The sequence below is a fragment of the Thamnophis elegans genome, chromosome 10 (assembly GCF_009769535.1).
Source record: "Thamnophis elegans isolate rThaEle1 chromosome 10, rThaEle1.pri, whole genome shotgun sequence".
NCBI classification, from domain to species: Eukaryota; Metazoa; Chordata; class Lepidosauria; order Squamata; family Colubridae; genus Thamnophis; species Thamnophis elegans.
Window position 1 is genome coordinate 67,027,605 of NC_045550.1, and position 26,106 is coordinate 67,053,710.

General features: G+C 44.6%; 1 protein-coding gene across 1 annotated transcript; it reads left to right on the plus strand.

Annotated features, from left to right (window-relative positions):
• Positions 1–25,479, plus strand: LOC116514267 (cytochrome P450 2C8-like). The gene is made up of 9 exons (XM_032225779.1): positions 1–307; positions 3,643–3,805; positions 6,625–6,774; positions 10,836–10,996; positions 12,994–13,170; positions 15,941–16,082; positions 23,458–23,645; positions 24,346–24,487; positions 25,301–25,479. The coding sequence occupies exons 1-9, from the start codon at positions 134–136 to the stop codon at positions 25,477–25,479; spliced, it is 1,476 nt and encodes a 491-aa protein (XP_032081670.1). The 5' UTR covers positions 1–133.
• Positions 25,480–26,106: the final 627 nt, after the last annotated feature.

A 26,106-nucleotide genomic window follows, 5' to 3' on the forward strand; every position in this document is an offset into this window, starting at 1 on the left:
CATAGATGTGCCAAAGAGGGAGGGCAAATTTAAATACTCTGGGTAGGATCCCGCCCGTGGGAACAAAATTGGAATAGCAAAAGGATTTCGCAGGCCAAGTCTTAACACAGAACAGGCTACAAGCTGCACGGAAATGCTGGCCCTGAGCTCGATTTTCCTCCCGCTCGCCTTCTGCCTTCTGGTTGTCCAACTGGTGAGGCTCCAGTTTAAGAGAAGACTCTACCCACCTGGACCGACCCCTCTGCCTTTCATCGGGTGCTTATGGAACCCCAAATATTTTTATTTCAACCGGGAACTCCTGAGTGAGGTAAGAATTTTCTATCCCTTTCATCAGCTGATTGACCCGGATCAAAAAATGAATTGTTGTTAGAGGAAAGAGGCGCCGATGCATATTTATAAGTTTGCTAAAAATACAGCTAACAACAGAACAGAACAAATTAGTTCTCAACTTACAACAGTTCATGTAGTAACCGTTCAAAGTTACAACCACACAGAAAAATGTGACTTATGACTATTTTTTCATAGTTATGACTTTTGCAGCATCCCCATGGCCGTGTGATCAAAATTCAGATGTTTGGCAACGGGTTCATATTTACGACCGTTGCTGTGTCCCAAGGTCACGCGATCCCCTTTTGTGACCTTCTGACAAGGGGAGTCCATGGGGAAGCCAGGTGCAGTTAACAACCGGGTGACTCACTTATCAACTGCAGCGGCTCACTTAACAACAGTGGCAAGAAAAGTCGTAAAACGGCACAACCCATTTGATGGATGTCTCACTTAACAACCAAAATGTCAGGCTCAACCGTGGTCATAAGTTGAGGACTTATCATTTATTTCTAGGTGACACTGTGGCTTTTATGTAGCCAAAGAGAGTGGCAGTGAAATCTATTTTTCTTTTTCGTAAGAGCTACTGTTGGTCAAGTGTGATTGGACACACAAGGAATTTGTCTTTGGTTCATAGGCTCTCAGTGAACATAAAAAGACAAGATACATTCGTCAAGAAACATCAGGTACAACACTTAATGATAGTCATAGGATACAAATAAGCAATCAGGAAACAATCAGTATCAATATAAATCTTAAGGATACAACCCACACAGTTACAGTCTGGCAGTCATAAGTGGGAGGAGATGGGTGATAGGAACGATGAGAAGACTAAGAGTAATAGCAATTCAGCCTTAGTGAATGGTTTGACAGTGATGAGGGAATTAGTTGTTTAGCAGAGTGATGGCGTTTGGGAAATAACTGTCCTTGTGTCTAGTTGTTCTGGTGTGCAGTGCCCTATAGCTTCGTTTTGAGTGTAGGAGTTGAAACAATTTATGTCCAGGATGTGAGGGGTCTGTAGATATTTTCACAGCCCTCTTTTTGACTTGTTCAGTGTCCAGGTCCTCAATGGAAGGCAGGTTGGCAGTAATTGTTTTTTCTGCCGTTCTGATTCTCCTCTGAAGTCTCTGTCTGTCTTGTTGGGTTGCAGAACCAAACCAGACAGTTATAAAGGTGCAAATGACAGACTCAATAATTCCTCTGTAGAACAGAATCAGCAGCTCCTGATGTAATAAGGCGGAGAGATTAACAAACTAATTGGAAGATTTGTGGAAATTCCAGATTGGGAGGTCTAACTTAGGCAAGAGAAAGAAACCAGGAAAAAAAAATCTAATCTTTCCCGGGATGCCTCTTGCTCCATACTTTCAGCTTCTAACCGTGCTCTCTCTCTTTTCATTTGTTATTCCATTTCTAAAGTTGCTCTTGCTTTTCCCACTTCAGCCTTTATGTGGGCAACGGCCAAATGCATCACTTGCTGATGATCATTTGGAAGAATTAGAGACCTTGTCTAAGAGTATGAAAATGCACGGTTGTGTGACACGGTGTGGTTCACCGACAAAAGCGCGAAGCCCTTTTCCGTGCCGACAAAACAGCGGAGGGCAAATTCGCCCTGTGCAAAATGCAATACTAGCGCGCCGACAGGAGCGTGCTGAACCTAACCCTAAATGTAATACTAACCCTAACCCTAAACCTAACCCTGAACCTGACCCTGAATTAACCCTGAATCTAACCCTAAACCTAACCCTGAACCTAACCCTGAATTAACCCTGAATCTAACCCTAAACCTAACCCTGAACCTAACCCTAAACCTAACCCTGAGCCTAACCCTAAACCTAACCCTGAACCTAACCCTGAACCTAACCCTAAACCTAACCCTAAATGTAATACTAAACGTAACCCTAAACGTAACCCTAACCCTAACCCTAAAGCTAACCCTGAACTTAACCCTGAATCTAACCCTAACCCTAACCCTGAACCTAACCCTGAACCTAACCCTGAACCTAACCCTAAACCTAACCCTGAACCTAACCCTGAACCTAACCCTAAACCTAACCCTAAACCTAACCCTGAACCTAACCCTGAACCTAACCCTAAACCTAACCCTGAACCTAACCCTGAACCTAACCCTGAACCTAACCCTAAACCTAACCCTGAACCTAACCCTGAACCTAACCCTAAACCTAACCCTGAACCTAACCCTAAACCTAGCCCTAAACCTAACCCTGAACCTAACCCTTACCCTTACCCTAACCCTTACCTTAACCATAATGGCGCTTCTGTCGGCGCTTTTATCGGTTTTATCGACGCGGTTTTGTCGGCATGCTGTTGTCGGGCGCGCTATTGTCGGGCCACGCACGGTGTCATTTGGAAATGCTTGACTGTCTACAGCAGGGGTGTCAAACTTGATTTCATTGAGGGACGCATCAGGGTTGTGTTTGACTTTGGAGGGCCGGAGTGTGCATAGCCAGGGTGCGTGTGACCAGCTTGATGTCACTTGTGTTAGGGGCACCTGTGGTGGCAAAGTGCTAAGGCAGGACTCCCCTCAGACCCTTCCTCAGTCTCATTATTTCCTTCCTTCCTTTTCTTCTTTTTCCTTCCCTCTTCATTCTCCTTTCTTCTTCCTTCCCCTCTTTCCTTCTTTTTTCTTCCTTGCTCTCTTCCCATCTTCTCTTCTTTCCCTTTCTCCTTTCCTGTCCCTTCTTGCATGCTCAAATGCAAAAGGGGAAACAGTTCTCCTTTTGTTTTGTTTTTAGTTTGTTTTGCTGGCCCTCTGCCAGCGAAAATGGAACCCTTTCTTGCTGGCAGAGGGCTTCAGGATGCCATTTTTGGTCACAGCGGCCTCCTGCAGCCCTCTGCCAGCAAAAACAGAGCTCCATTTTTGCTGGCAGAGGGCTGCAGGAGGCTGTCGCAGCTGAAAACAGAGCCCGAGTATCCTTCCCCTGGAGTGGGGTGGGAATGGAGATTTTGCAGTATCCTTCCCCTGCCATGCCAACCAATCCACATCCATAGAACTGGTAGTAAAAAAATATGAATTTCACCACTGCCCCACAGTCGTTGTCCTCCTCCTCCTCCTTCTCCTCCTTCTCCTCCTCCAAACCTTTCTCCCTTCTAAGACTGATAATGTTCTCTAGTCGGGTGATGAAATGTCTGCAAGAAAGCTCAGAGGGCACCAAGAACCCCACAGCCCTCCTCCTCCTCCCTCTCCTATGTGTAATGAATCTAATGAATTTAAGCTTTTATTCAAAGGAAAAGAAAGTAACATAGTCACCGATTTAGCCCAAGAATCTTAAACACCGTGTGGGATTGTTTTTCTAACAGATGTCCAAGGTCTACGGGAATATCTTTACACTGTGGTTCGGGCCATACCCTGTGATTATACTCCAAGGTTACCAAGCCGTGAAGGACGGTCTCACCACCCATCCTGAAAATGTTTCTGGCCGTCCTCTGATCCCCCTTTTTAAAGAGTTGGCGAAGAACAAAGGTAAAAACAATCAACTTCCTTCAGATGTGGGCACAGGAAACAGGACTATGTCCATTTCTTTGGTGTCACCTTTGTCGTGGTTCAGCTAGTCCTCTACTTACAACCCCATTTGGAACTTCTGTTGCTAAGCAAGGACGTCTTCTAGTGAGTTATGCCTGATTTTGCTGCCTCTTTTTGCCACAGTCATTAAGTGAATCTGACTTCCCCCCCATTGGCTTTGCTCGTCAGGAGCTGGCTGGGAAATCGCAATAGCACTTAGACTTATATCCCGCTTCACAGTGCTTTACAGCCCACTCAAAGCGGTTTACAGAGTCAGCCTTTGGCCCCCAAAAATCTGGGTCCTCATTTTACCCACCTCGGAAGGACGGAAGGCGGAGTCAAAATACAAATGAGTAGATTTTTGGCCTTGCTGAATGCAGAAGGAGCTTTTGTTCTGGTACAAATTCTGTTTTTGGTTCAAGTGATGAGGAAGAGTAGCTAATAAAAATGCACAAAACTTTAAAGGTAACGGTAAAGGTTTCCCTCGCACGTACGTGCTAGTCGTTCCTGACTCTAGGGGGCAGTGCCCATCTCCGTTTCAAAGCTGAAGACCAATGCTGTCCGAAGACGTATCCGTGGTCATGTTGCCGGTATGACTAAATGCCAAAGGCGCACTGAACGTTGTTCCCTTCCCACCAAAGGTGGTTCCTATTTTTCTACTTGCATTTTTACATCCTTTTGAACTGCTAGGTTGGCAGAAGCTGGGACAAGTAACGGGAGCTCACTCCGTTATGTGGTGCTAGGGATTCAAACCGCCGAACTGCTGGCCTTTCTGATCAACAAACTCAGTATCTTAGCCCCTGAGTTACCGCATCCCTTTTACAGAAAAACTTTCCAGAGGGAAAATAACTTTTGCCGAATTACTGCATGGCATGTTCATTTGTTTGGCTTCCATGTCTTCCAAAAATTGAGTGGACAGGTAGTCCTCAACTTAAAATTATTCATTTGGCAACTGCTTGAAGTTACATCAGCACTGAAAAAAAGTGACTTTGCAACTGGTTCCCACCCTTAGATTGCAGCATGGTTGGTGATAAAAATGTAGATGCTTGGAAACCGACATGCATTTTGGATGGTTGCAGTGTCCCATAGTTGTGTGGTCATCCTTTGCAATCTTCCCAGCCAGCTTCACAAATAAAGTCAATGGGACAAATTGTGACTCACTTAACAACTGCAGCAGGGGTGGGTTCCTGCCAGTTCTAAGCTCTTCTATAGAAGAGGTTCCACAAATCTACAATGCCGTTTAGAACCGGTTCCAGCTCCCTCCCCCCGCCCGTCCACACATCATCACGATGAAGAGTGAGAGGAGGAATTCTGGAAGTTGACGTCCACAAGTCTTAAAGCTATCAAGTTTGAACCCCCCTGGGGTTTTTCTAAAGGGTTGGGGGTGTGAGGGTCTTGACTTGTGTGCTTCAATGCCAGAGTTCTTGAGCCAACATGACTGGAGGGGGAATTCTGGGAGTTGAAATCCACAAGTCTTAAAGCTGTCAAGTTTGAACACCCCTGGAGGTTTTTTTTTCCTAAAGGGTTAGGGGTGCAAGGGTCTTGTAACTTGACAGCTTTAAGACTTGCGTGCTTCAAATGCCAGAGTTTCTGAGCCAACATTTTGGTTGCTAAGCAAGAGCATTGTTAAGTGAGTTTCACCACATTTTACAAGTTGGCCACGCCCACTCAGTCACATGGCTGGCAAGACACTCCCACCCAGTCACATGGCTGGCAAGCCACTCCCACCCAGTCACATGGCCGGCAAGCAACTCCCACAAAGCAGGCCACACCTACAGAAGAGGTTCTAAAAAAAATTGAAACCCATCACTGAACTGCAGTGATTCACTTAAGAACGGTTCTGTCCCCCCTTCTTCGCTCGCTAACAGACGACAGGCAGACAAACTTAAAAGGAAAGAACTTTATCAGTCCTCGGCTCAGACTGGCTGCAAGCCCAAAAATAAACATAAATAAAGTCTCTGACCAGAAGATAACAGAATGCAAAACAAAGCTCTTACAAAGCAATTCACTTCTCCAAGTGTCTCCTTGAATCAGGGTTACAGAAAGCAAAGCACTTCTCCAAGTCTCTCTCACAAACAAACCACGACCGATGAATGATGAACGAATGAATGAATGAACGAACGAACGTTGCGTGGCACCATCCATCCTTTTATCACCAGAAGACGCCACTAACGAGCCCCAGCTGCATTGTTAATCTTGCATCCTGAAAAGACTCACAGGAGACTTCTGCTGAGTCACAACAAGAACCATGCCTAAAAGCAATAGCATTAAACAATAGCACTTAGATTTATATACCAGGGCTTTATGGCCCTCTCTAAGTGGTTTACAGAGTCAGCCTCTTGCCCCCAACAACCTTGGAAGGATGGAAGGCTGAGTCAACCTTCAGCCAGTCATGACTGAACTGCTGGCAGTGGGCACAGGGGTGGGCTACCGCCAGTGTTACTGCTGAGGAAGGTATTTTGCCTTTCTGTCAGTGCTGTGTTCCTAACCAGTTTACTACCGGTTGGCCGAGAGGGCGCTTTGCCACGTATTGCTCCGCATGTGCAGTTGACTGAAAACCATTCTGCGCATGCACAGAAACAAGCCGGCGATGGCAGAAGGGACCGGGGAAATGGTCTGGGGACATGGCAGGCCTGGGTCGCTGCCGGTTCCAGTGACCCAGGCTGCCACACCACTACCGGTTCAGTCAAACCGGTCTGAACCGGTAGGAACCCACCACTGTCTTCTGTCATTTCTAAAAACTCGAATAAGGCCAATAACCCGTCATTCTGTGTCACCAGGGATCCTGCTTTCCACGGGCTTGACGTGGAAGCAGCAAAGGCGATTCTCAATGGCGACCCTGAAGACCCTGGGCATGGGGAGGAGCGCTCTGGAGTATCAGATCCAAGAGGAAGCAGAAAGTCTGGTGGACGTTTTCAGGAAAAGTGAAGGTACTACGAAGGCCAGGCCCTTTCTCCTTTGACCGGAAACCTGTCTTTTCTTATTTGTTTTCATTTCCCAAAATGCAAAAGCTAAGACGAAGAGGACAGGCTGAAGTCGTTTCTTCCATGTCTGCAAGGGAAGGCAAAGTGTCATAAAAGATCAAAATGGAGGCTCACCCAATCAAAGCCTTGGTCCTTTTTTCATGTTATGTGTAAGGAAATGTAATATGAGCCAATACATTTTATAAATAAATAGAGATGGTAGATAGATAGATAGATAGATAGATAGATAGATAGATAGATAGATAGATAGATAGATAGATAGATAGACAGACAGACAGACAGACAGACAGACAGACATGGATGGATGGATGGATGGATGGATGGATGGATGGATGGATGGATGGATAGATAGATAGATAGATAGATAGATAGATAGATAGATAGATAGATATAGATAAATAGATAAGAAAGATAGATAGATAGAAATATAGATGATAGATAGATAAGATACTGGATAGATAGATAGATAGATAGATAGATAGATAGATAGATAGATAGATAGATAGATAGGAAAGATAGATAGGAAAGATAGATAGATAGAAAGATAAGATACTGGATGGATGGATAGATAGAGAGATAGATAGATCTATCTGAGAGAGTGGGAGAGAGAAAATAGAGATTGATAGATGATAGACACACACACACAGAGAAATAGAGATAGATAGCTAGATAGACAGACAGACAGACAGATATAGATAGATAGATAAGATAGATGATAGATAGATAGATAAGATACTGTAGATAGATAGATGATAGATAGATAGATAGATAGATAGATAGATAGATAGATAAGATAAGATAAGATGAGATACTGTAGATAGATAGATAGATAGATAGATAGATAGATAGATAGATAGATAGATAGATAGATAGATAGATAGATAGATATGGATGGATGGATGGATGGATGGATGGATGGATGGATGGATGGATGGATGGATGGATGGATGGATAGATAGATAGATAGATAGATAGATAGAAAGATAGATAGATAGATAGATAGATAGATAGATAGATAGATAGATAGATAGAAAGAAAGATAGAAAGATAGATGATAGATAGAGAAGATACTGGATGGATGGATGGATGGATGGATGGATAGATTGATAGATAGATAGATAGATAGATAGATAGATAGATAGATAGATAGATGATAGATAGATAGATAGATAGATAGATAAGATGAGATACTGTAGATAGATAGATAGATAGATAGATAAGATACTGTAGATAGATAGATAGATAGATAGATAGATAGATAGATAGATAGATAGATAGATAGATAGAAAGATAGATAGATAGATAGATAGATAGATAGATAGATAGATAGATAGATAGATAAGATACTTTATTTATTTATTTATTTATTTATTTATTTATTTATTTATTTATTTATTTATTTATTTATTTATTTATTTATTACATTTGTGTGCCGCCCATTCCCTAGGGACTCTGGGTGGCTTACAGACAAAATAGGAGACATATAAAAATTAAAAATAAGAATACAGTTAATTAAAAAATTCACATCATGCATACAGCTTAGCGTCGGGCTGGATACTCATCAACAGCCCCAGGCCTGCCGGAACAGCCAGGTCTTGGCAGCTTTGCAGAAGGCGGGGACAGTAGTGAGGGTCCAGATCTCTACGGGGAGATCGTTCCACAGGGCCGGGGCAGCAACAGAGAAGGCCCTCCCCCGAGGATTTGCCAACCGACATTCACCAGCTGATGGCACCCGGAGGAGGCCCAATCTGTGCGATCTTATCGGTCTTTGGGAGGTAAATGGCAGGAGGCGGTCTCTCAGGTAGCCAGGTCCTAAACCATGTAGGGCTTTAAAAGTAACGACTAGCACCTTGAAGCGTGTCGGGAGACTCTGAGAGAGTGAGAGAAAGAAAATAGAGATTGATAGATGATAGACACACACAGAGAGAGAAATAGAGATAGATAGATAGATAGATAGATAGATAGATAGATAGATAGATAGATAGATAGATGATAGATAGATAGATGATAGATAGATAGATAGATAGATATAGATATAGATATAGATATAGAGATAGATAGATAGATAGATAGATAGATAGATAGATAGATAGATAGATAGATAGATAAGATAGATAAATGATAGATAGATAAGATACTGTAGGTAGGTAGGTAGGTAGGTAGGTAGGTAGGTAGGTAGGTAGGTAGGTAGGTAGGTAGATAGATAGATAGATAGATAGATAGATAGATAGATAGATAGATAGATAGATAGATAGATAGATAGATAGATAGATAGATGATAGATAGATAGATCTATCTGAGAGAGTGTGAGAGAGAAAATAGAGATTGATAAATGATAGAGAGATAGAGAGAGAGAAATCTCCAATCACCAGGACCGGATGGATTACACCTCAGGGTTCTGAAGGAACTGGCAGACAAGATCTCAGAACCACTGAACTATATCTTTCAGAGATCCTGGAGCACTGGGGAACTACCAGAGGACTAGAAAAGAGCTGATGTGGTTCCCATCTTCAAAAAAGGGAAAAAAACAAATCCAGGAAACCACAGACCTATAAGCCCGACCTCAATACCAGGAAAGATTCTAGAAAAGATAATCAAGCAACAAATTAGCGAACACCTAGAAACAAACAAAGTAATAGTCAAAAGCCAACATGGGTTTGTCAAAACAGATCATGCCAGACTAATCTTATTGCATTCTTTGAAAATGTGACAAAATTAGTGGACCAGAAGAATGCCATTGATATAGTTTACTTGGACTTCAGTAATGCATTCGATAAGGTAGACCATAACCTACTACTAGATAAAGTAGAAAAATGTGGGTTAGACAGCATCACCACCAGATGGATTCGTAACTGGCTGACCAACCGCACTCATCGTGTCGTCCTCAATGGAACTGCATCTTCATGGAGGGAGGTATGCAGTGGAGTATCCCAAGGCTCTGTTTTAGGCCCAGGACTCTTCAACATATTCATCAATGATTTGGATGAGGGAATAAATGGGGACCTTATCAAATTTGCAGATGACACCAAGCTGGCAGGAATAGCCAATGCTCCAGAAGACAGGCTTAAGATACAGAAGGATCTTGAAAAACTTGAACATTGGGCACTATCTAATAAAATGAAATTCAATGGTGAAAAGAGTAAGGTTCTACATTTAGGGAAGAAAAATGAAATGCACAGGATGGTACCTTGCTCAATAGTAGTAACTGTGAGGGGGATCTTGGAGTCCTAGTGGACAACCATTTAAATAGGAGCCAAACATATGAAGAACGGTTGCAGGAACTGGGGATGTCTACTTTAATAGAAAGAAGGACTAGAGGAGACATGCAGCTGCTCAAGGTGCTCTCGATGGTCCCTCTGTAGAAGGTTGTGAGGATGTGTGGTGGAAGATGTGCCTTCCTCAGTTTACTAAGGAAGTAAAGCCGCTGCTGGGCCTTCCTTGTTATGGAACCGGTGTTGAGGGACCAGGTGAGAAGGACTAAGGGAGACACGATAGCAGTCTTCCAATATCTCAGGGGCTGTCCCAAAGAAGAGGGAGTCAAGCTATTCTCCAAAGCACCTGAAGGCAGTACAAAAAGCAATGGGTAGAAACTAATCAAGGAGTGAAGCAACTTAGAATTAAGGAGGAATTTCCTGACAGTTAGAACCAGTGGAACAACTTGCCTCCAGAAGTTGTGAATGCTCCAACACTAGAAGTTTTTAAGAAGCTGTTAGATAACCATTTGTTTCCTACCTAGGCAAGGGGTTGGACTAGAAGACCTCCAAGGTCCCTTCCAACTCTGTTATTCTAAACCATGACCTGGACGACTGAGAATATCTACAGACTCTCCTTGATTCGTTTCCATCCCTTTCTTCTTGTCCTGCCTTCAGGGTTGATTCCCCTCTTCTTTGTGGCAACCCCTCAAGGACTAGAAGATGCTATCGTGTCACCCCTAGTCTTTCTCCCCAGGCCCGATGTAATCTTTGCAAGAGTCATGCCAGTAACCAAGTCCCTCTTTCTCTTTCTAGGAAAACCCATGAATCCGAATTTCGCCTTGAACCTCTCCGTTTCCAACGTGATTTGTGCGTTAGTCTTTGGTCATCGTTTCCCCATAGAAGATGAGACTTTTCACCACCTGCTGGAAGCCATAGAGAATATTTTCAGTATTTCTGAAACCCCCGTGAGTAACGTCGGTCACTGAACAGGCCTAGAGGTTGTGGGTCAAAAAACCTGCAATGGGGACTAAAAGTATAGCTGGGAAGCAGGCCTATCTGCAGCAAGAGGAGTCCAGAAATGGCGGCCATGACAGTGCAATCGAAAACCTACCCCAGGCGTCACACAGAGGGCACAGATGTGAAAAGGACAGATCTTTGATTGAAGTGTGGTGGCAGCCATATTTCTCATCCCATCCTTGCCGAGTAAGATTGGTTGGGTTTCCTGAACCAATCAGATGGCCCTTGAGCTACTACCTTAGTGAACTTGTGTTGGTCGTAAAACTTTTCATATTGGTTGTAAAATTGTCCTAGTAAACTCCTTCTTCTTTCTGGCAATTTTCCTCTCTGTTAGACGCACCAAAATAATCCAGACAATGTAAGGTTTCCTCCTGCAGCAGGGATTGGACTAGATGACCTCTAAGTAGCCTTCTAGTCCTAAATTGCTTTTCTTTCTTTCTTTCTTTCTTTCTTTCTTTCTTCCTTCCTTCCTTCCTTCCTTCCTTCCTCCCTCCCTTTCTCTTTGCCCTCTGTGGGAAGCAACCAACACCCCCCCTCGAATAAAATATTACTCCGAGAAATGCTCATTCCACATGCCTGCCAGATAAATAATGAGATAATGAGCCTATAGAAAGTTTGGCTCCATTCACAAGAAGGGAATGATCCAAACCCTTTTAGAAACACAAAGCCCATATTGCACAAACTCCAAAACTTCAAAAACATAGAACCATATAAGAATCCTACCTTTTATCCAGTTGTTTGGATACCTTTGTTGTTTGGTTGACCCAGAAACAAACTGCTGAATGTCACTTTGCAAACTTCCTTTTGAGCAGCTTTTCAATTTAAAGCAGGACTCCAAAGTTTGCAGCATTAAGACTTGTGGACACCCAGAATGCCGCAGCCAGGCATGCTCAGTTCCGATTTAAAGCAACAGCATTTTTTTCCTATTTTGCTGAATCCTGGTTAAAAAGTGAGATTCCTTCCTTCTTTTTATTTCTTTTTCTTTCTCCCTTCCTTTCCTCCCTCCCTCTCTCTCCCCTCTCTCTTTTAGTTTTTAAAACCTCTTTTCCCTAGCCTGAACCGACAGGAAAAAAGGGCTTTAAAAAAAAGCTTCTGACAGGTTCAGAGGCATGGCCAAGCCACCATTACTACCGGTCCGAACCGGTACGCCAGACTTTCACTACCTGAGGAATGGAAGGATCAGAGGTGTTATTCTACCAGTTCGGACTGGATCACCTGAACCAGTAGCGGAAATTGCAGGTGATTCACATTTGTGAACTGGTAGGGAAGATAAGTGTACACCACCCCTGGGAAGGATTTATACTCCTTGCAGACAGCTGATCATTTGCCTCCTTTTAGAGAGTCGTTGAGGCCACTTGGAGTCTCAAAGGTGCTTTTTCAAGAGGCAACTAGACTTTCTGGTTTTTCCTTTGAAAACCTTTTGCTTCTCATCCAAGAAGCTTCTTCCACTCTGACTGGATGGTGGGGAATGGAAGGATTTATACTCCTTGTATAGAGAAATTAGAAAGTAGAAATTAACTCATCCTGGAGTTAAAGAAAGTAGGGTAGAATGTTCTGGTCACATCAACGTCTTCATAATTTCTGCCAAGAATATTCTCAAAGATCCATGATTTTGCTCTCAAATAGCAATAGCACTTAGACTTGTATACCGCTTCACAGTGCTTTACAGCCCTATCTAAGCGGTTTACAGAGTCAGCCTCTTGCCCCCAACAATCTGGGTCCCCATTTTATCAACCTTGGAAGGACGGAAGGACGGAAGGCTGAGTCAGGCTTGAGCCTGGTGAGGTTTGAACTGCCCAATTGCAGTCAGCCGGCAGTCAGCAGAAGTAGCCTGCAGTACTGCACTCTAGCCACTGCGCCACCTCTCAGTTCCTTTTGCCTGTGTTTAATCCTTATTTCTTTATTTTAACGATATGTTTGCCTAACTCAGGTGATGTTCCTTCTCTTCCGACAGCTGTACAATATTTTCCCCAGGATTATGCAGCATGTCCCAGGAAGTCACCAGAAGGCATTTTCCTCCCGTGACTTTGTTCAGTCCTTCATAAGAGAGGAGATCAAGAAACACCAAGAAGCAGAACATCAAGGAAAAGACCAAGACTTCATTGATTGTTACCTGGCTAAAATAGAGAAAGTAAGGGGATACACTTTTGTGTGACTCTTAGACAGCTTTATAACAGTGATAGCTAACCTTTTTATCATTGTGTGCCCGCATCCATAATGCAATACATGCGTGACACCCCCCCCAAGTGCCCCTTCCCCCATGCATGCACGTGTGGCTTCCCACACATGCATACACAACCCCCCCGGTCTCCCACATACCCCCATGCATGCGCCATGCTCCCCTTGCATCTCGTTTCAGCTTCCAAGTTGGGGCATGACACCTTCCAGGTGTCAGCGTTCCAGATATCATCCAAAATTAAATCAGAGTTCAAGGCAGAGCTTTCCTCAAAGTTCCAATTTATTAAGAGAGACATGTTGGCACATCTGTGGGAAACCCGAATCTGAAAGCTTCCCGTGGTTCCCACCCAGTTAAAAGTTCATGATCTTGCCCCCACACCCACAAGTCCATCCCATGGTCCAATCTTCCTCTGCCACGCTGGCATTTCCACCCATCTGGTTCCGGTCAGGTGCAGAGGTGCGGAGACAAAGAATGACCTTGGGCTTCTAGAAAGGAATGTTCTATTTTGATGGCAACACATTCTACAATTCTACTCCTTACTATTCCCCCTCCCAATTACCCCACTAATGAAACAGCATAGTAAAATAATAGAGAGTGTGTGGCAGGCCAAAGATCCTAAAAGGAATATGACTGCAGGCCTGACACCAGGCCCAAAATGGGGCACAGGAGGATTGTGAGCACCCTCCCCCTGCACATGCACCTCACCCACACACACATGCGCGGCAGAGACCTAGAAACCAGCTGACCGATGGAGCTGGGCTGCGGCGACAGCTGGAGTCCCATCAGAGAAGGCTAAGTGCGCCATAGATTCACCATCACGGGCTTATAATATAAAGGCTTCCCAAACTTGGCGACTACAAGATAGTCAGACTTCAGCTCCCAGAATTCCCCAGCCAGCAAGCTGTATAGAAGCCTTGAGTACCGTCTGTTCTGGGGATTGTGACCATGCAGCATTGGAGCGAATACTAGGACTCTGAGACCTATAGGAGAAATTATTTTGGCCCTGCTTTCTTCAAAGAGGGAAGGTTGCAACTGTTGAAATTAGCAATGCTAGAAAGTCTGTTTATATATACACACCAGGAGTGGGCTTCAAAACTTTTTACTAACTGGTCTGTGGGCGTGGCCTATTTTGTGGGCATGGCTTGGCAGTCTTGTGGCTGGGTGAGATGTCAAGTTGATGTCATAGATTGGGTAAAATGTGGTGAAGCTCACTTAACAACGCTCTTGCTTAGCAACCAAAATTTTGGGCTCAATTGTAGTCATAAGTCAAGGACTATCTCTGCCTTCCTCTGCATGGCAGTCTTGTTCCAGTAAACTCCTTCTCCTTTCTGGCAATTTTCCTCTCTGTTAGAGGCACCAAAATAATCCATACAATGTAAGGTTTCCTGCTGCAGCAGGGGGTTGGACTAGATGAGTAGCCTTCTGGCCCTAAATTGCTGTGCTGTCTTTCTTTCTTTCTTTCTTTCTTTCTTTCTTTCTTTCTTTCTTTCTTTCTTTCTTCCTTCCTTCCTTCCTTCCTTCCTTTCTTTCTTTCTTCCTTTCTTCCTTCCTTCCTTCCTTTCTTCCTTTCTCCCTTCCCTCTGTAGGAAGCAACCTCACCCCCCAGTAACTGCTGAATGCCACTTTGCAAACCTCTTTCCAAGCAGCTTTTCAATTTAAAGCAGGACTCCAAAGTTTGCAGCTTTAAAACTTGTGGACTCCCAGAATTCCACAGCCAGGCATGCTTAGTTCCTATTTAACATGACAGCATTTGTTTTTCCCTTTTGCTGAATCTCCCGGCTGAAAAGTGAGTTTCCTTCTTTCTTCCTTTCTTTTTCTTTCTCTTTCTTCCTCCTTTCCCTCCCTCCCTCCCTCCCTCCCTCTCTATTACTTTTCAAAGGTTTTTTCCCCTTGTCTGAACCAGCAGGGGGAAAAACATTTTTTTAAAAAGCTTCTGATGGGAAAACAGGTTCGGGGGCGTGGCCAAGCCATCATTACTATCAGTCCTATCAGGTATGCCAGATTTTCACTACCTCTTCTGGTGTACCATACCATACTCGGAGGAGCCCACCTCTGATACACACCCTGTTCCCCTAAAAATAAAACCTATCCCAAAAATAAGCTTTATTAAAAGAGGCTTCATAGCTGACTGCCCTGTCAATTCCATCTGGTTGCTTATGATATCATGGCCACAAGATGAGGCAGTAGTGGAGCTGCCCCACGTGTTGAGGCATGGGTGGCCTGACTGCGGGGGTCCTGAGGTAAGCTGGTGCAGGTTGCATCAAACAGTTCCACACACACACCCGCCTCACAGTGGTGGCAGCACTGGGGCTCCACATGACCTCCTGTCTGGCTGCAAGCAAGCAGAAGAAGTGGGCCTCCCATACATGGAAAAACAATAAGACACCCCCCGAAAAATAAGCACTAGCGCTTATTTTGGGGCCCAAAATAAAATAAGACTTGGGTAGTACCACAAAGGAAACAAAGAGTACAGTCACCATGTGCTTTACTGCTCAACTGTTTTAAATTGTAAGAGGAAACAGGAAACTCTCCTCAGAACAAATAGAACCATAGATTACAACCATTGATGCAAAGTAAACCCTGCCATCTCCTAGCTGAAATGATTCTATAACTGTTGCAATACAAAATATATTCTAATACATATTCCAACAGGTAAGGACTGGACGGAGGAGGTGACCTTCAAGGTTTTTCAGGTATTCATTTCTCCATTTTTGTTCTGCAGACAAAAAACCAACCCCAATCACCCTACGATGAAAAGAATATGGTTCAGTGCGTCTTTGATCTCTTCCTCGGGGGAACAGACACATCAGCCACCACTCTCTACTGGGCATTGTTATATATGACATTTTATCCTGACATTCAAGGTGAGAGAAGCATCATAGGATGGATGAGATAGAAGGGACCATCAGGCTTCGTGCCTGAAGCTGCTTGTAGCATCTTATCTGTAATTGACAATTATTATTGGGAGAATTCTTTAGTTATAGTTAGTCCTCAACTTACAATCATAATGCAGGCTGCTCCTTATGGCCTCAAGTAATGACATTTGTTAAGTGAGGTGCCCAGGTGATTGCCTCATTTAAGGACCCCAGTCCTTCCTCTCCTCCTTGCAGTTGTTAAATGACCATCTGGGTTATTAAGTGGAGCATAGGATGCCTCAGGAGTGGCGGAGTCGGTCTTAGAGTCAGTCATAAGGGCCGGTGGATTGCCGAGCACCCAAATTCTGTTCACATGATGCCAGGAGCACCACAGCAAGTGTAACGTCAGGCAGGGATCATAAGTCACTTTCTTCAGCATCATCGTAATTTCCGATAGTCACTGAACAAATGGTCATAAGTCGAGGACTACCTGTACTCAAAATTATCCAAATGTCAGGATCAGAGGTGGTATTCAGCAGGTTCTGACCAGTTCTGGAGAACCGGTAGTGGAAATTTTGAGTAGTTAGGAGAACCGGTAAATACCACCTCTGGCTGGCCCCGCCCCCATCCATTCTCTGCCTCCCGAGTCCCAGCTGATCGGGAGGGAATGGGGATTTTGCAGTAACCTTCCCCTGCCCCACCCACCAAGCAGTGCCCACCAAGCCAAGCCATGCCCACAGAACCAGTAGTAAAAATATTTGAATAAATATAATCTTTATTGTCATTGTACTTAAACATAATACATGTGCCATAGGTTCTCCATCCCAGCTCTATAAGAACATACCATCCAGAAAGGGTGATGGGCATGTGAGATATTGGGAAAGGCTACCTGTCTACTCTTGAGTAAGCCCATTAAATGTTCTGGGGTGTTCCAAGCACACCCAAGATTTGATTTGATTTTGATTTTATTAAGTTTGTATGCCGCCCTAATCCCGAGAGACTCAGGGCTGATAACCTCCTTTTAGCATCCTACACCAATGGCAGTTTACCTCATGTCTTTTGATCGGCCCATTACTTATCTATAGCTTTTTAATGCAATATAGCAGAGAGTTTCATGCAATCTCAAGAATCTTATGCAATATTACACATATGCAGAGCCGAGGTGGCGCAGTGGTTGGGGTGCAGTACTGCAGGCTACTTCAGCTGACTGTTATCTGCAGTTCAGCGGTTCAAATCTCACTGGCTCAAGGTTGACTCAGCCTTCCATCCTTCCGAGGTGGGTGAAATGAGGACCCAGACTGTGGGGGGAATTTGCTGACTCAATTTGCTAAAAAAATCTGTAAACCGCTTAGAGAGGGCTGAAGGCCCTATGAAGCGGTATATAAGTCTAATTAATAAATAATAAATAAATAAATGCAATATTACAGAATGCCAGAGTTGGAAGAGACCTTGGAGGTCTTCTAGTCCAACCCCTCTCAAGCAGGAGACCTTGCACCATATCAGATAAATAGCTGTCCAGTCCCTTCTTTAAGAGCCCCCAGTGTTGAAGCACCCACAACTTCTGAAAACAAGTTGTTCTATCCATCCATCCTTCTATCTGTGATGTACTGTATTTTTCAGAGTATAAGATCAGTGGTGGGATTCAGCCAGTCCGCACCTATTTGGGATAACCGGTTTTTAACTTTCTAAGCAGTTTGGAGAACCGGTTGTTGGAAGAAATCTCCTTTTGTTTTTTCCCACTTTACAGGGCTAATCCTGTAAGGAAGGCAGGAAGGAAACATTCTGGTGTTGTTTCTAGCTTAATCTTTATTGCTCTGCTTACAGAAACTTCCTCTCCAGTTAACCCTTATTACATTGTAACAGTTACAATGGCACTGGATCTGGATGGCACAGTTACATGGCACTGGCCCTGGATATCTGAGAGACCGTCTCCTGCTACACACCTCCCAACGTCCGATAAGAACTCACAGGTTAGGCCTCCTCCGGGTGTCGTCAGCTGGACAATGCCGACTGGCGACCACTCGGGGGAGAGCCTTTTCTGTAGCTGCTCCAGCTCTGTGGAACGATCTGCCCGCAGAGATCTGGACCCTTCCCACCCTTGCGGCCTTCCAAAAAGCCACCAAGACCTGGCTGTTCCGGCAGGCCTGGGGTTGCTGATTCAAATCAGGTTCAACCCCCAATTAAACCGGATGTATGTTGTGTTTTTAATATTGTTTGTATTGTTTGTATTTTCCCCCTGTGTGTTATTTTATTTCATTTGTATTTGGAAGCCGCCCTGAGTCCCCCGGGATTCGGCGGCATATAAACCCATTAAATTGCTAAATTGCTAATTGCTAGTTAAGACGAAGAGCCCATCGACATGAGTGACGTTGAGTTGGCCATGCCCACCCAGTCACATGACCACCGAGCCACACCACCCCAACTGGTCATTAGGGCAGAGAACCGGTTGTTAAATTATTTGAATCCCACCACTGTATAAGATGCGCCGGAGGAATAAGATGCACCTTAGTTTTTGGCGAGGAAAAGAAAAAGAAAAAAAAATTCTTCCTCTGTCTACCAGCATCCATGGTATTCAGCTGACACATGGTAACAAAGTCAGCCAATCAATAGGCATAGCAACTAAGTCAGCCAATGAGGGCTATTTGGACTCCAAAATTTGCCATGTGAGCAACAAGGGGAAAGGAAAGAGACAGGCTTAGCAAAGAACTGAAAGTGAAACTGCTTGTGCTTTGCTTATATTTACTTCTATCTTGGAAAACCTGCTTTTGGAAATGTATTGTATAATATTATTATTATTATACAATTGTATCACAGCGGCCAGTTGTTTCGCCGGATTTGGCATTGGTTACTAGTCGGGCCCCACCCAGGGGCCTAGGACGTTGTAACGTATTTTCGTAATATGTGTGCAGATCCAAGCAGTGCAGCTTTTTGCATTTGACTGATGGTGATTTTGTCGATTTTTAACTGTTTTAAATATAATTCCAGTGCTTTTGGAATAGCACCCAGTGTGCCAATTACCACTGGAATTACCACTGCTGGTTTGTGCCATAGTCGTTGAATTTCAATTTTTAAGTCCTGGTATTTTGCGATTTTTTCATGTTCCTTCTCGGCGACCCTGCTATCCCCTGTTATTGCGATGTCTATGATTGTGACCTTATTTTTCTCAACCAATGTGATGTCTGGTGTATTATGTGCCAGTATTTTGTCTGTTTGTATACGGAAATCCCACAAGATCTTGACCATCTGATTTTCGGTGACTTTTTCAAGCTGATGTTCCCACCAGTTTGTTGCTGTTTTAATATTATAATTTTTGCACAAATTCCAATGGATCATTTGTTCTACTGAATTGTGCCGCAATTTATTATCAGTCTGCGTGATTTTTTTTACAGCAGCTGAGTATGTGATCAACAGTTTCATCAGCTTCTTTGCAAAGTCTGCATTTGGCATCATCAGAGGATTTTTCGATTTTGGCCTTAATGGCATTTGTGCGGATAGCTTGTTCTTGCGCAGCCAGGATTAGTGACTCTGTTTCTTTCTTTAATGTACCTGTTGTTAACCATAACCAAGTTTGTTCACTGTCCACTTTATCTTTTATTTTTTCCAGAAATTGGCCATGCAGTGCTTTGTTCTGCCAACTCTCCATTCTTGATTTAATCACATGCTTTCTGTATTCTTGTTTCGTCTGTTGGGACTTCAGTAGTTTTTTGTTCTTTACTTCAATTAATAGATGTTCTTGACTTTCTTTTAAATAATCAGCCAGTGCATGTTTTTCTTCTTCAACTGTTTGCTTCACTTGTAATAATCCTCTGCCACCTGATTTTCGGGGCAGGTACAGTCTATCAGTATCACCACGTGGATGTAAACTGTAGTGCATTGTCATTATTTTCCTGGTTTTTCGGTCCAAAATGTCCAAATCAGCTTGTGTCCAGTTAACTATACCAGCTGTGTATCTTATAACTGGTATTGCCCAGGTATTTATGGCCTTGATTGTATTTCTACCATTCAATTTAGTTCAAAATTTTCCTAACTCTGTTGGTGTACTCTTGCCTGACAATAGTTTTTACTTCTCCATGCTTGATGTTATCCAACTGCAGAATGCCTAAGTATTTGTAGGCTTCATTTTCGTTGCATTTAATTAGTTGGCCATTGGGCATTTCAATTCCCTCACATGCAGTGATTTTGCCTCTTTTTATGGATACAGTGGCGCATTTTTCCATGCCAAACTGCATTGAAATATCGGTGCTGAATACTCGGACTGTGTTTGTCAATGATTGGATTTCTATTTCTGACTTTCCATAGAGTTTCAAATCATCCATATATAGTAAATGCGAAATTTTTTCAGCTTCTTTGGCTGTTTGGTAGCCTAATTTCAGACAAATGGCTGTCCAGTCCCTTATTTAAAAACTCCCCGTGTTTAAGCACCCATAACTTCTGAAGGCAAGTTATGCACGCTTCAGAAATTGTTTAGAAGTGGCTTGAAACATAAGGGAGTGTAAGCACAGTTCATCTCAGTTATTTAAAAAAACCAGACCAAACAAACCTATTTCTTAAAAGTGTGGTGCTAGGACTATCAGGGATCCTCCAAGACTCTACCAGGGGTCTGTGAAATCCATATTACAAATCAAAATCCAACTTAAGTTGAAAATTAATACAAATCTAAAATCCCATCAAACAATTGTGAGAAGCAGGTGTGGCATCCGATGCCCCAATTTTTATTTTTAATACACTACATAACAATAAATATGTAACTCATACAAACATAAGCTTTTGGGGAGTCCTCCAGAGCTGGTATTCAGCCAGTTCTGACAGGTTCTGGAGAACCGGTAGAGGAATTTTTGAATAGTTCGAAAAACTGGCTAATCGGCTGGCCACGCCCCCGCTGCCTCCCAGCTGATCTTCTTTTGTTGCCCTGAACAGGAGAGCAGAGCTGGAAAGCAGGTTAATGGGGTGGGAAGGGAATGGGGATTTTGCAGTAACCTTCCCCTGCCATGCCCACAAAGCCACGCCCACAAAGCCACACCCACAGAACCAGTAGTAAAAAAGTTTGAATCCTACCACTGGACTCCTCCATATGTTGGGGGTGGGGGTGGGTGGGAGAGATGTCTCAGCAGTTATCTGCAGTTATCTGCAGTTCAGCGGTTCAAAACTCACCGGCTCAAGGTTGACTCAGCCTTCCATCCTTCCGAGGTGGGTGAAATGAGGACCCAGACTGTGGGGGCGATATGCTGACTCTGTAAACCGCTTAGAGAGGGCTGAAAGCCCTATGAAGTGGTATATAAGTCTAACTGCTATTGCTATAGTTAGAGATGCTTAGCCTATCAACTCTCCTATCAAAGCACAAAGGGTTTAGTGCTCCACCAGAGGAATACTACATCCAGATCCCAGTGGAGATGCCAGTTGTGTAAAATGCGTGGGCAAATCAAGAGCAAATTTTGACAGGTCGCTTAATGGGCTGAGCAAGACACCTGACAACATTTGTCTGCTTCTCAGCCTCACCCTGACCTTAAGGCGAATGATAGCTGGATGTTTTCCTACTAAAGCGTCGTTTGGTAGGTGGAGAGTGAGAAAGTGCCAGGATAACCCACTAACCCTTATCTTTAATATGCCCTGAACTAAGTAGGGCATTTTTGTTGCATTGTGTCTGTGGTTGGATAAGGATCAGCAACAGTGATGGGTTCCGGATCCTGTTCCAATCGGTACGGTTGGAACGGGCCCAGCGTTGCTCACATGGACACGCCTGGTGCGCACATGTGTCGTACCTGCCAGCGACGCTTCCGCAAGCCTCCGCGATTCTCCAGCTGCTTGGCGGAGTGTCGCGCAGGTGCTGTATGCGCCATGCGTGTGCGCGGAAACACCAAAGGTTTTAAAGGATAGGTAAGGAGCTTGGGTGGGAGGGTGGGCCCTCTGGAGCACCGTACTGGAACGGTACCCAGTACTCCGTGCAGGCTCCAGTATGCCCATACTGGGGCGTTCTGCCTGCAACCCACCACTGATCAGCAATAGCAAATTGCTGGTAAAATTTTCTGCTGATTCAAGGATTGTTCAGCACTTAGTTGAAGGGAACGGCCTTCGGAATATCATGGCGGAGAACTAACTCTTCTTTAGTTTGGTCTAGTGCAGGGGATGGCAATCTTAAGCACTCAAAGAGCCACAAAGGTCCTAACCGGAAGCCCCTCATTCAATTCTGGAGCCGACCGGAAGTCCGATTCCCCCACCATAGAGCCTCCTCCTAGTGCAGCATCCTTTTCACTCTACCTGTCCTAACCGAAAGCTCATCAATTGTGGAGCCGACCAGCGACATGGAGCCACAGCAGGGAGATGAAAGAGCCACATGCGGCTCCAGAGCCGCAGGTTGATGACCCCTAGTCTAGTGGTTAAGACCAAACTAATGAATAGTTCAATGGTTAAAGATGCTGAGCTTGTCAGCTGGAGAGGTTCAACACCTGAGTTCTGTGGGATGGGTGAGCTCCCATCCTTTACCTCAGCTCCTGCCCAGCTAGCAGTTCCAAAGCATACAAGTGCGAGTAGATAAATAAGTACCACTTCAATTGGGAAGGTCACCATGTTTTGTGCACCTTCGGCATATAGTCATGCTGGCCACATGGAAATTCTCTCCAGACAATGCTGGCTCCTTTGGCCAAGAAACAGAAGTGAGTAACATGCCCTAAAATCAGACATGACTCACTGGGAATCCCAGGGTTATGGCTGTGGGGAAAATAAAAATAGAATGAATAGAATAGAATAGAATAGAATCAGGGGTGGGTTACGGCAGGTGCTGCTACGGGCATAGCAGAATTGTTCTGCGTATGCGCAGTACACTAAAAATGGAGTAAAAACCATGCCAGCAACATCATGGGCGACCGGGGAACCAGTTTGGGGGTGTGGCCAGCCTGCTGTCCCTACCAGTTCAACATTCAGTCACAATTTTCACTACCAGTTCATCCGAACTGGTGCGAACTGTTAGCAATCCACCTCAATAGCATAGCATAGCATAGCATAGCATAGCATAGCATAACATAGACTAGACTAGACTAGACTAGACTAGACTAGACTAGACTAGACTAGAATAGAATAGAATAGAATAGAATAGAATAGAATAGAATAGAATAGAATAGAATAGAATAGAATAGAAGGTTGGACACCCCTGGCAACTTGTGGAACTCAACTCCAGAGAATTCCTTGGCCAACAAGGCTGTCAGGGGAATTCTGGGAGTTGAAGTCCACTAAACGTAAAGTTGCCAAGGTTGAACAAACCTGGTCTAGATAATTCCCTCCTGCTAAGTTGAGCTTCTGCTATTAATTGATCATGGACAGCTGGGGCCATCCCTGGACACTTATGAAATCTTAGCTCTAGTTAATGTGAAAAACCTTTCTTTCTCCACAGCCAAAGTCCAACAGGAAATAGATACAGTTCTACCACCGGGCCACTCGATCTGTTACGAGGATCGCAAGAAACTTCCGTACACCAATGCTGTGGTGCACGAAATCCAGCGCTTTAGCAACATCATTTGTATTGGAGTGCCCAGATTCTGCATAAGAGACACAAAGATCCAGAACTTTCTCGTTAGAAAGGTAACTGCATTTCTCTGATCTAGAGCCTCCTTTTCTTCTCCTCCCCGTATTGCTAGAAGGAAACCCAGGCAATATAGGGAGTCGTCGGTTAACGATGGTAATTGGAGCGAGGACTCTGTTGTTAAGCGCAACGTCACGGGACCGCATCAACTTACAGTGGCGATTCTGGAAATTCCCGTTATGCTCAGTAGGTGAATTCTAGGCAGTCGTTAGGTGCAATGTCGCACGATTGACATTTGTGTGCTCCGGTGAATTTTCCTATTGATTTTGCTCGTTAGAAGCCAGCCGTGAAGGTTGCAAATGGCAAGCTGGTTGCCAAACACATGAACCACGATTAGTCCTTCCACTGATTCATTGTTCTAACTATCACAAAATTCCTCCTTAGTTCTAGGTTGCTTCCCCGCTTGATCAGTTTCCACCAATTGTTCCTTGGCCTGCTTTCAGGGGCTTTGGAGGATAGGTGGACCCCCTCTTCTCTGTGGCAGCCCTCCCAAATATTGGAAGACTGCTATCATTAAGAGCTGGGGTGGCATAGTGGTTAGAGTGCAGTACTGCAGGCTACTTCTGCTGACAGGCCCGTTCCAATTGTACCGGTTGGAACTTGATCTGGAACCCACCACTGTTGCCAGGAGATATAACCATTTTTTCCCTTCCCTCAGGGTGAAAGGCAAAACTGACGTCCTCCTTCTCTTTTTGACAGGGCTCGACCTTTTTCCCGAACATGGCTTCGGCCTTGTATGATGCCAACGAATGGGAGACGCCCCTCACGTTCAACCCAAACCATTTCCTTGACAAGGACGGGAATTTCACCTGCCCAGAAGCATTCATCCCGTTTTCTTTAGGTGCTCTTTCAGCTTGTTAATGTTTTGATTGATTCAGTGGTTAGAATGTAGGCTAATTCTGCTGACTGCCGACTTCCAGCAGTTCGATCCTGACCAGCTCAAAGTTAACTCGGCCTTCCATCCTTCCAAGATCGATAAAATGAGGAGCCAGATTGTTGCGGGGCAAAATGCTGATTCTGTAAACTGCTTAGAGAGGGCTGTAAAGCGGTATATAAGATTTAAGTCCTAGTGCTATGGACTGCTCCTGTTTTGCCCCTCAGACACTGCTATATGTATGTATTTAGCGATGGACATGCCTTCTTATTATGGGGAGCATGAAAGAAAGAGCTCTTCTCAACATTCCTCAATGAACAGCAATCTGTACCAAGAATGTTTTAAATCAGAAAAAAGCACTTTGGATTATCAACAGGGATGTCTGTAAATTGTGGTAAAAAAAATATCATGGTGGCATCCATAATGATGCAGTCCAAGTGCCACCTAGTTTGCACATTCTTCAATCGTACAGCTGTGGTCATCAACATAGTTGGCCGTCCCTGGGGGTTGAAACTGTGTAATTCAACTCCCAGAATTCCTGAGACAGCCATGAGGGACTTCAACTCCCAGAATTCATGAGACAGCTGTGTGGGACTTCAAATCCCAGAATTCCTGAGATGGCCGTGAGGGACCTCACCTCCCAGAATTCCTGAAGCAGCCACCCTGGCTCAGGAATTCTGGGAGTTGAAGTCCACTTGTCATAAAGGGGCCGTAGGTCCCCACTTCTTCCCTAATAAGTCACTGCCAGCACTGATTTTCTGTTTTCTTCTCCATTTCTAGGTCATCGAGCATGCTTGGGAGAAAATTTAGCAAAGACTGAGATCTTCCTGTTCTTTAGCAAACTTTTACAAATGTTCCATTTGCACTTGGCCGAAGGATCAAAAGATATAAAACTTGAGCCAGTCTTCGGAGCCACTATGAAGCCTCATGACTTCGACATCTGTGCAATTCCTCGATAGGCCCATATGTAAGGTGACCAGACGTCCCGCATCTGGTGGGACAGGCACACCTTCTCATGATTTTCCCCGCGTCCCAGGCCGTTCTAGAAAAACCCCGCTTTATTTTGGGGCTCACTCGCTCATCAGCTGCCACTAGCTCGCTCGTTCGTTCCCCCATCTATTTCTAAAAATCTAAGCCAGCCCAGCCTGGACTCCAGCCAATCAGTGAGCTGGCTGGGATGGAAATCTTTAAGCACGCAAGTGGCGTGCTTAAGTTTTCCATCCCAGCCAGCTCACTGATTGGCTGGAGTCCGCTTAGCACGCCACGTGAGTCACAGGAGTCTCCATTTCATTTCGCCTTCGTGGCCATTTGCTTTGTTTTGCTGCTTCACTGGTGAGTAACCAGTGGGAATTAGTAACCTGCCCGGGGTTAGTGAAACAGAGTCCACCGCCCTCCTCCCCTTCCCTGTATGTGAGAAACGCGCCCGCTCGCCAGCCCGCCCACCCTTGGGCTCCGGGGGCAGCACCTTCTCAGCGCCACCGCTGCTGCGCTGGTTCCTTCGCGCCCCTCCCACCCCCTGCCTCCTCAGACCTCCACGCAAGAGCGGTGGAGTGAATGAGCGGCCACGGCCGTCGCTGCTTTTAAAC